The 11,022-nt window shown below is 51.9% G+C and overlaps 1 protein-coding gene across 3 annotated transcripts in view; it reads left to right on the top strand.

Moving 5' to 3' along the window:
- Positions 1-2,257: 2,257 nt before the first annotated feature.
- CB2H6orf118 (chromosome B2 C6orf118 homolog) overlaps positions 2,258-11,022 on the top strand; it is a 28,245-nt gene continuing 19,480 nt past the window's right edge. For all 3 annotated transcript variants that reach the window (XM_042987505.1, XM_007097271.3, XM_042987504.1), the window contains exons 1-4: positions 2,258-2,314; positions 8,452-9,134; positions 9,974-10,096; positions 10,911-10,970. In XM_042987505.1, coding sequence (XP_042843439.1) covers positions 2,290-2,314; positions 8,452-9,134; positions 9,974-10,096; positions 10,911-10,970 — 891 coding nt within the window. In that variant the 5' untranslated portion in view covers positions 2,258-2,289. The remainder of the gene's footprint in view (positions 2,315-8,451; positions 9,135-9,973; positions 10,097-10,910; positions 10,971-11,022) is intronic.

Here is an 11,022-nt window from a genome sequence, read left to right as displayed (position 1 = left end):
TCAGCCCACAGTCTCCCCGGAGTTCCCTAAACACACCACTCTGTCACTCCGGAGCTTAGAAAGCACAGAGGTGCTCGAAAAGTTGTCTTGGCCTTTTCCGTTCGTGCACAACACATCCCAATGGGTGCAAAGGCCGTAACGAAAAACGTTCACTTTTGGCCAAGTACGTTTCCAACCCGTCGGTTGTAATGACCGCACCGGAGGCCCTCCCCCGTCCTGCTGCAGGCCCGTCGTGGGCACCTTGAACGTGGGGTCCTCCAGGAGCACTCCCAGACGGCCCTCCTCCGGGCCGGGGCGCACCTGTCTCCGCGCGCTCCCTCTGCCGCCTCCTGCGCGGAAGTGGTTTGTCTCCTCTGCTCCGAGCGTCTGTAGAGCAGGGAACAAATCGTGCGTGTCGGCATTCTTGGCAAAGTGGCCAGGGCAGACAACGCTTCCTGTTTTCTTCTTGAACCCGGCAGGATGAAAGGATGTGTGGACAAGGGAATTCCCTGGGATGAAGGCCCGAGTCTCCGGTGGAGGCAGGAACGCAGGCGAGGGTTTTAAGATGTGTTCCGGCGCCACCTAGAGCTGAAAAGACGCAATAGCAGAACACAAATCCAAATACCTGCGCGCGCAGTTCGCCCGGTGAGCCCTTCCTGGGGACTCGTTCCTACGAATAGAAATAGAAATCCGGCCTCAAGGAAGATCTGGTTTGCGCAGGTCACTTCATTTCACCGGTAATGATAACTTTCTGCCTCACACACTTTGTTGAGATCTCCAGCAATAGGAGAGCTGCAGTGGGCTTTAATGTTTGGTGTTGATTTGACCACTGGCTTCCTGATTTTTAGTGGATGCGGGGTGGATGAATTTAACTGTATGTGTCCGACCATAAGGGGTCGCTTGGGAGAAACTCAGGTCTTGGGAACAAATACATTAATTTCTTTCTGATCTAAACCAAGACTCAGTAATTCCACGTAGAATAAGCCAAATCCATTCTCGCGCCAGCGTGAGGGCGGCACAGGCTGAACCCTGGGGGTGACCCACTGGCCCCGGGGGCCCCCACTTCTCATGGATGTCTCTCCCGAAGCCAGGGAGCCCTGTCCCCTTAGCCCATCTGTGGAAGGAGAGAGGAGAATGCCTCTGTCACCTGTCTGCCTGCCACCAAGTCGCTAAGCAACTCGGAGCGGAAAAGCTCATGGTTTCATCTCAAATGGTTGGTAATACAAACACCTGGATTGCCACATCCCTGACCCTCATTTATAATTAAAGGAATGTGGGGAACACCACTTTTCCTGTCCTGGGTCAGTGCTTAGATGTCCTTACCTTTTGTGGGCATTTTCATGTCAGTATTTCTAGTTATGATCAGATGCCTAAGACTGTGAATGTTGGAGAGAGAGAACCAGGAAAACACTGCCGCCATTATTATTATTTTTTTCCAGGTCAAATTCAAACATTCCTAATTATGGACCACTTGAGTTCGCTAGGGTCGGGGCAACTGCATGGTTTCCAAAACGTTCGCAAAGTGTCTGACCAGCATCACTGGGGATAAAAGAAGATTCTGTGTCCACATTTCTCGGACACCGACGCGCCTTAGCATCACTTTCTCCCTGGGGAGCTGCTCAGCAGTTCGGGGCTGCCCGAAATCATGTCTGAGACCAGCCGCCACCACGCCACGCCACTTGAATTCTCCCTGGCTGCGAGAAATTTAAATACATTTACAGTTTTCAGAGATAGGAAACGTAGAGATTTTTAGCTTTTCCTCCGTTGACACATGTCACAGCCTGACGAGAGGCTGCAAACAGAGGTGCGTTTACACTCTTCTCTTCTTCTAACTGATCGTGGCCAAGTTTTTACCTCACGTGATCTCAGTTTCCTACTAGGAGAGTCATGGAAAATAACACAAAAATAACTAAGTGATAATTTAGTGACAGGCACCTACTGTGTGCTGGAACTCCTTGTACAGTTGCCTGAGTTGCGCGTCGCGCAACCCACAGGGCTCTATAAAGATGGCCAGCCAAAGACCAGTTGCCTTTTGTGCTCCCCAGGCTTTGGCAAAGTATTAGCGTACAAGGGTATTTTGACGGTTCTCAAATCGTAAGAAGTGTTTTATTAAAAATAATAATAATAATAATAAGCCAGGAAATGTAGTACTTTCAGTTTGAGAAGACATATAAGGGAGGGAGGGCCGGAGGGCGGGACCTGGTGCCGGTTGCCCAGCAGCAGAGGGCCCCTCCCCGCGGGGGCGGGGCTCCGCATGTTTGTCCGTCTCCGTGGTAACCGCGGGCTCCCGGGAGCTGCGGCGGAGCGACGATGGCCCGGGAGTCAGAGCCCGAGTGTAAGTGCGCCCCGAGCGCGCCGTGGGCGCCGCCTGACGTCCGTTCGCGGTGTGATCGCCCAGGCCCCCGCTGCCCTGAGCCTGGTGTGACGAATGAAACCGCTTCTGGCGGCTGCGCCTGGAGGCGGCCGCCGGGTCACCCGGGTTTGGGGCTGCGTGCGGAGGGGGGCGGGGGATGCGGTGCCTCCCCGGAACAGCTCAGGGTCACGTTCAAAGGAGCAAGGTCGTGTGCGCGCACGTGCGTGTGTGCACTCGAGCGTGCGTGTGGGCACGTGCTCGTGTGCGTCCCCCGGGGGGAGGAGGGATGAGGGCGGGATTTCTAGAAGCCGTTGGGAGCGCCCTTTGTGAAGAGCCCCGCTTCGGGGCCCGTCCCGCGGCGCCGCGTCCTGCGGGGCCTCGCTGGGCAGCCGCAGACCCCAGGCGGGCCGCCCCGCGAGGTGGTTTCCCGTGGTTTCGGACCCTTTCTTCTGTTCCCCGTGCAATGACTCGACGAGCTGTGTTCGCGAAACCTCTCCACCACCCCCGTCCCCCCTCCTTTTTTTTAATAAGGACTCTGCATGATAATGGCCCATGATCATCTCCAGTCCCCGGCCACGTGGTCTGAATGAATTTCCACGTGCGCTGTTTCAGCCCTTTCTGAGTCCCTTTGTGCCCGCGCACCGTGAGGTCTGTTGCCCGCCACGGACGGTGGCCGACTGTTCAGACGGCCTGGCGCGGAATACGCGTTTCTGCGCGCGCCCCCGCGGTGTCTGCGGGGCTCCCAGACGTGGTCACGCACGCTGGCCTTGCAGGGTCTGTGTGCGTGGTCCCTAAGCGCCCACCCCCCTGCACTGCCCGAGAAGGTTCCAGTCACGTGGCGGCTGCGTGGTGTGTGCAAAACGTGCCACGCGGTGGCGGGGAAATACACCAGCGCGTCCTTTTTTTTTTCCTGGTATTTCTTAATAAGTGCATATTCTGTACAGTGAAAATTCGTTGCTAGGCCGACCCCACACCAGGAGATCGGGTGAAATGCAAAAAAGTAAGGGCCGGGGCATCGCCCAGGCTGTGCCCCAGGCGGTGGTTAGAAATTTACAGCGTCCCAGGCTTTTGTGGTTGTTTTTTTGTTTAACACGTAGGTAAAGAAACTGAAGCCTCTGGGCGCCTGGGGGCTCAGTCAGTTTCGCCTCGGACTCTTGCTTTTGGCTCAGGTCATGATCTCGATCTCAAGGTTGGTGGGATTGAGCCCCGGAGTCAGGCTCTGTGCTGACAGCAAGGAGGTGGCTTGGCGCTCGCTCTCTCTCTCTCTCTCTCTCTCTCGCTCTTTTTCTCCCCCACCCTCCCTCCCTCCATCTCTGCCCCTTCCCTGCTTGTGCTATCTGAATTAATTAACTAATTAATAATAATAAAAGGAACTGAAGCCTCTCCCTGACTTTGGGAGGCATCACTGCGTTCTTCCTTTTGGGATCTAGGGGGTGGGGGATCTGGGGTGGGAGGTTCCGGGGAGGGGGCGATGGTGTTCAGGGGTGGCCACCCATCCCCTCTCCCGGCAGTGCTGGCTCTCCCGAATTGTCAAGTCTCTTGGTGGTTTTCCTGCCCCTCCCACTGGCCGCAACCCCTCCCCTGACCGTCATCACCAACTGGCCTGTCCAGTCCTGGATTCGGCGTAGCCTGCACTCCCCTTGCTGTATTCGTTCGTTTTCTGCTGCTGCTGTAACGGATGACCACAGATGTAGTGACACTAAGCAAACCAAACTCCGCATCTCTGTCCTGTGGGGCAGGAGTCTGGTTGGCTCTGCTGGGCCCTGCTGGGGTCTCTCTGGGCAGAACTCTCGGTACCAGCTGGGCTCCCTTCCTTTTTGAAGGCTCTGGGGCGGACTGTCCTCCAGGATCACTCAGGTTGTCGGGCAGGACCCACTTCGTTGCGGTTGTAGGACTTGAGGTCCTGTCCCTGTCGCCTGTCAGCTCCTGGACGCCTCTCCCCAGGGCCCCACCTGGCCCCCCACCCCCATCCCAGAGCCCCCAGTGGCCATGGAATCCTTCCATCACAGGGAATCTCTCCGACTCCCCTTCTGGTCCCACCCAGGGAAGGCTCTGTGCTGTTAGGGGCCCATGGGATTAGATCGCGCCCCCCAGGTAATTCAGGAAACCCTATTTTAAGGGCATAACTTTAATTCTGCAAAGTCCCTTTGTTAGGAGCATAGAAATGGGAGGTGGGCTCACGAATCCGCCTTCCGGGCCCAGCAATTTCAGGATAATTAAGGTGAGGTGTTTTCCCGCTTCTCACTACCGCACTACAGACACGTGCTCTGGTGGCTCCCACGGTCTCCCTGTCGCGGGTACTCGTAGCTCGTTCCTACTGGACTTTGGGACTCCCGGTGGGATGGGGGCGCCTGGCGTGCTCAGTCAGTTAAGTGTCTGGCTCTTGATTTCAGCTCAGGCGATGATGTCACAGTTCATGGGTTCGGGCCCGGTGTCAGGCTCCACGCCAGCAGTATGGAGCCTGCTGGGGATTCTCCCTCCCTCCCCCTCCCCCTCCCCCCTCCCTCTCTCTCAAAATAAATAAATAAACTTAAACAAAACAAAACGAACATGATTCCTGGTGCGGAATCCTCTGAGGGAGAGAGCACGGTGTGGTGCGGAGTAAAATTTTGTATTATTATTTCAAATTCTAAGACTATGACTTCCTTTCCCGCGTTTATTCATGAAGCAAAACGGTTAACTCTTGGTCTCTTTCTGACGCGGCTGATGTGAATGAAAACACGGTTTCTTCCCTGGAGGAACTGTCGAAATCGCCCCGGAAGCGTGTGGCGGTGGGTGGCAGAGAGTGAACGAGGACAGGACGAGGCCGTGTGCGGAGTTCAGGAGAGAGGGATCACGACCTCGAGAAGCACTGTGGACACCCGACAGGCGATTAAAATGCCGGAGGGGGCAAAACCAACCCGAGTATCTGCACAGACGGAGGCCTCCCCGTGTAGATTCTTTCAGGAGTTCAAGCACCCAGCCTGGCTTGGCCGGTTCCCCGCGGCCCCGGGCCTCTGCTCTGGCCGCTCGGAGGAGAATGAGTTTGCTAATTTTCCGGTGGTTCCAAAGCCTTTTGGGAAATAAAATCGACAGGATAGCACAACACCAGAAATGCCTCTTTCTCCTGCTTTCCAAAGAGAGTTGGTATCATGTAGGTGACGGGGAATTTTAGTTCTCAGCGCAGCTAGGCCACGGTGCCCAGATGGTTTGGCCAAATTTCATTCTGGATGTGTCTGTTGAGGATGTTTGTTGGATGAAGGTAACATTTATCCCAGTAGACTTTGAGTGGAGCAGATTGTTCTCTGAAATGTGGGCGGGCCTCGTCTGCTTCGTCGAAGGCCTTACTCGAATAAACACTGACCTCCCCAGGGCAAGAGGGAATTCTCCAGCAGAACGCCTTGGGCATGAGGTGGGTTTGTACCATAATCACGTGAGCCGATTCCTTAGAAGAAATCTCTATATATTCTCTCTCTCTCTCTCTCTCTCTACACCCTTTTGGTTCTGTCCTCTGGAGAAGCCCAACAAATACGATGTGTTTTTAGCACCTTCTTTAAGTGTTCATGCCTTTGATTACGTATGATCATCCGTCTTGAAAAAATGTTCTGTTGATGTTTTAACATTTTATGAGTGGTTTCTTTGACGTAAGAAGCTAATCAACAGGGAGAAGGGGAGACTGTGGTCTGGGCTTGGCAGTATCCCCGAGGTGGGTAGAATTCTGGAATGGCTCAAGTTTGCCTGGCCTCTCGTGGACACTTGGCATAGTCCCCAAGCCTTTGAACAGGGGGACAGAGTGCTCTGCGATTGTGCTGTATCCCACGGCACCAGAGACCTCAAGACAGGTAGCATGTTGGGTGGGCCTGACCTAATCACACGAAGCTGGTCATAGTGGAGGAGTCAGAAGTCGGGGAGCATGAGAAGTATGTGAAGGGGGTTCAGGGATGAAGGATGAAGGGTCTCAGAAAGAGACCAAGAGTTAACTGTTTTGCTTCGTGAATAGATGTGGAAAAGGAAGTCATATTTTTAGAACGAGGGCAGCCGCTAGGAGCTGAGCGTGACCCCCACCAACAGCCAACGAGGAAGTGGGGACCTCGGTCCTACCATCGCAAGGACTCGATTCGCTCAACAATAGGAATACGGCTGCAAGCAGGTTCCCCAGCCCACTTCCAAGGCTTCCGAGAGCTCAGCCAGGCCCACAGTTTGATATCTGTGTTGTGACATCCCGAGTGGAGAATCCAGCCCCTTCAGGCTGAAGTCCGGACCCTTATAACCTTGCGCTAAACACGGGTTTGAAGCTGCTGTTTGTAGTAATGTGTTATATAGTAACAGATTTGAAGCTGCTGTTTGTAGTAATGTGTTATATAGTAACAGAAGTTACCCCGGTTCTTCAGGTTCTCTGGGCCTTTCTTACTTTTCACAGGTGAAAACAGAGGAAACAGTGTGTCCTGATTTATTGTCACTGCTTCTGGACGTGGATTGGTCAGGGTTTGGATGTGGCACGGGTCCCAGAAGGCCCTCCCCTGGAGCCCAGGCACTTGTGGGATAAGAGGGCTGATCCAACAGTTGGGTACAAATGCTGTATTCAGGGATCAGTTCTCCTCATGCCCCCCGGCCTCTGACCCCTCCTCTATGACCATCTTCATGTGATTAGGTGAGGCCCACCCAACACGCTACCTGTCTCGAGAGGTGCCTGGACCCGAGTGGGTCACATAAGTCCTTCTGCTTCCCTTTTACAGCATGGGGACGAAACTAGTCCCAGATGGAATCATCGTGGGGCCCAGGGTCACGGATGTGGGCAACGCTTGGATGGGGGGTGTTCAGGGTGGGCCCTCAAGGGCTCTGTTGCCAGTGCCCTCCCCAGCCCAGGTTGACGTGCGGGACCGCAGATCTGGTCAGCTACTCCTCCGGGGTTCTCTGGAAAGTTATGCCGTATGCTCGTGGCTCCGGGGCCCTCACGGCGCGTGGCCAAAATCTCCTTTCCTCGAGTTGAAGTCTGGGTCAACTCTTGTTCTACCAGAAGCATTTGGCAAGGTGTTCCCTGTGCTGTAGTCCTTTCCTGAAAATAGATACCGTTCATGGAGTGTCTGTTCTAGGCCGTGTGCTTCTTTGCCAAAAGCGATTCCATTTAGCTGTCAATCAACCCTTTTGAGTAGGATGATTATCCTGATCTTTCAGAGGAAGAAATTATGATTCAGAGAGATTATGTAACTATTTAGAGCTCACGTGGTTAGGAGTCTGATTCAAACAGCCAGGTTTTTCCAGTTTTATGTCCTGGACCATGTGCCATGGGGATATAGGAGAAGCTGGGCCCTTTGTGGAAGGAGCTGGGGTCCCCGTCAGCTCTCCCACGGGGTTTACTCCGTGGCTCCTTATCTTCTACAAGTGGGGATGGGAGCAGAAGGGGTGACTGACTTGTCAGTCCCTGGGGGTTTGGCCAGGGACGCTGAGACATTTCAGTATTGAGAGAGAAAACACCTGTGTTTATTTCCTACGTTGGGTGTCTCTGAGCATCATCATTATGAATTCTAATTATGCCGTTAAACTTCCCTTTCAGAACCTTTGCTAATATTGTAAGAAACCCTCTGTTGAATCAAAAGCCCCATCCTCCTTCTTCTTGGCTTTGTAGGGCCCTGGTTTCTTTCTTTCTTTCCTTCTTTCTCCCTTTCTCCCCCCCGTTTCTCCCTTCCTCCCTCCTTCCTTTCTTTCTCTCTCTCTTTCTTTCCTCCTTCCTTCTTTTCTTTTTTCCTTTCTTTTCTTTCTTTCTTTCTTTCTTTCTTTCTTTCTTTCTTTCTTTCTTTCCTCTCTTTCTCTCCCTCTCTGTCTTACTTTATTTTGAAGTAATCTCCACACCCAACATAGGACTAAAACCTGCCACCCCAAGATCGAGAGTCTTACGCTCTACCAACTGAGCCAGCCAGGTGCGCCCCTGCGGGGCCCTGGGCTCTCTGATCGGACCTGCACATCATGTGCACCTAGCAGCCCCCCGTTTGCAGAAGGCCTGGCCTGCGTGCTGTTTCCTCTCGTGTCTGTCAGCTCCTCCTCTGGGACTGGGAGGTAGCAGCTCGGCAGATACACACAGCGGTCTTATTGTCTTATTGTGGAACCTCCGACTTAATAGTCTCATTATCTTTCCTGACCAGTTTACCTGCGGTGGAAACACTGTGAAGTGCCAGGTGTTCAGACTTTATGCAATCTAAGGACACTTCTGAACAAACTTCAGAAAGATCACAGAGAGGATGTCTATCTTTACACCTCTGGGCACTTGAATCCCAATAAGCTCTACAGGCCTCCTGAGACCATCCTGTATCACTGGCCCAACGCCAATAGACCAAAAGGGGAAAAGATCTTCCAGGTGGAAAAGCCGATCGGAAAATCCGATAAGGAGATCACCAAGATGAAAGACGCTCTGGCTTATTTTACCATCAATACAGCTCTGGGGCCCAATGAGGCACAGAACACACCGCTGTTCAGGTATTTGAACCCCGCGGAGCATAGTTCCCACGCTGCAGAAGAGGATTTCATTCAAAGGAAGTCTCCGAGGAAAGAGGGTTCTCCCGAGTGGCGGAGGAGAGAAGAGCTGAGGTTGCCAGAGGTGAAGGTTCTCAAGTACAGAGCGGTGGAGTCCAGCCGTGAGTGCGTGATGCCTCCCCGACGTAAGGATGAGTATCAGTACATCAGCTCATACTTAGCCGGCCTGACGAAGACAGACAGGTACAGGAAGTTCTTGCGCTTCCAAAAAGAAGTTCTTGCAAAGCACCATCTCCGGAAGAACGACTTCACGGGGAGGCAGGCAGCGACACGGCATGAGAAGAAGTTGGAACAGGTAAGGAGGTTGACCTTGCAGTCCCGTGGGCACACTGCGGGAGTTCGGGTGTCCAAATGTTGTGGGTGGACGTCCGCATTCAGACCCCTCATTTACATTTCCGGGTAGGATGTAGGATATCCACCAGGGGCTGGGAACATCTGACACGAGGTAAATCATCACGGGGAGAAGTAGAAGAAGGCTAAATCCAGAAACTTAATCAGTTGGAGGTGATTTCATAGGGAGAGCATCAGACGCTGCCTGGCCGCTGTGATATACAATGTTCATGGATAGCAGATGCATCTGAGGAAAGGTTTGCCTAACTTGCTATGAAAGCACTGAGGGCAGAGTGAGGCGGGGGTAGACAGTCAGGTGACAGAGGTAGATTCTGCCCGGAGTCACTCGTGTCTGCGGAAGATAATTAGTGTGATGGGAGGCGCTTTAGTGAACTCCCAGGGGCCGTGAGTCATGCACAGTGACCGGGCATGTGATGCAAGAGAGAGACTACAGGAAGAGAGGAAGTAGCAGTGTGCCTGAGAAGTAACCAAACCTGATGAGGGTTTTGGCTGAGAGGACTAATGGAAAGAGAAGGACCCTGTGGGTGCAGTGAGTCCTTAAACACAGGGTGCAAGGGGGTGAATGAAGAAAACAAAGACAAACACGCCTTGGACAATCAAGCAATCAGACCTCCTCAGGCTCCTCGGTTGGCCGCCTGGCTCTGCCCAGACCCAGCTCTGGGCTGGTATGAGCTGGACTCGCTGATAGAAAACCCCATGGAAATTCTCATTCCTCCCCCTGAGAAACTCTTTGGAAAGGAGAATTAAGACACCCTGAAATGTCTGGTTCTGTTTCTCCACCAGGAGCTCCAAAACGTGTGTGTATGTGACTCCCAACAGTTCAACAGACTGCAGGTCTATGGAAAAGTCTTTGAAGATATTTGCAATAGTTCTTTGATATTTGGGGATATCTTGAAAGAAGTTAAGGTAATAATAAGGGTATATTTGTCACATAACAGTTGAGAGCCATACATGACCTTCTGCGCACAGGATTGCTGTTCTCACAGAATTCCTGCCAAGTATCATGGCTTCCATTTTACAGAGACGGAAAGTGACTCACAGACTCAAAGTAATGTGCTTATGGCCACGCAAATCACCAGTGGGACATGTGAATAAACAACCAGCTAGCTCACTCCTGAGCCCATTTTCTTTCCTGCTAAAGCTTCCCAACTATTTATAGACTTTTACAAATTGTATATATATAACATACAAACATTTATAATTATGCATAATTTTATATAAATTTTTATGGAATTATAAGTTTGTTGTGATTTCATGATGAACGTTGAGCTTCATATCAAAAGTGAGTTGAAACGGGGTTTCTTACACATCTTTCTCTTATCCAAATCCTAAAGACGAGGATACTTAAAAGCAGGAATACAGTTGCCTGTTCTCCAGAGAATGTCCCCATCCCTAGGGAGCCCATCTCTGGCAGGTCGGCAGGACCCAAGTCCCCAGAGCACCCATATGGCAGGAGATCACGTGCTGTGTGTGCGTGTCAGAGTATTTGATGATACTGTTCTGAGGTGATCCATAGTTAACATTCAGACCTGCTTCCAGGTTGGTGAGATTTTATACACTTTATTGTGCGTATTGGTTAATATGCTGAAGGAACATTTTATATTTTTGAAATGATCTAGACTGACATCCTTAACTTCCATATTATTTATACATGCAAAGAAACTTACATAGTAGTGTTAAACACGTTTTCAATGGATTTTTTTTTTTTTTTTTGGTATAGGATGAATACGAACTCTACATGGCAATACTCCTGCGGTCCCAGACCGCATCACAGTATAAGGTAACGAATGATCGTGCAAGTGCCTAAATAGAGCCTGTTTCTTCATTCTTTC

This window comes from Panthera tigris, chromosome B2, assembly GCF_018350195.1.
Source record: "Panthera tigris isolate Pti1 chromosome B2, P.tigris_Pti1_mat1.1, whole genome shotgun sequence".
In the NCBI taxonomy this organism is placed as follows: domain Eukaryota; kingdom Metazoa; phylum Chordata; class Mammalia; order Carnivora; family Felidae; genus Panthera; species Panthera tigris.
Note: the sequence above shows the minus strand (reverse complement) of the source record. Positions and strands in the feature narration are given on the sequence as shown.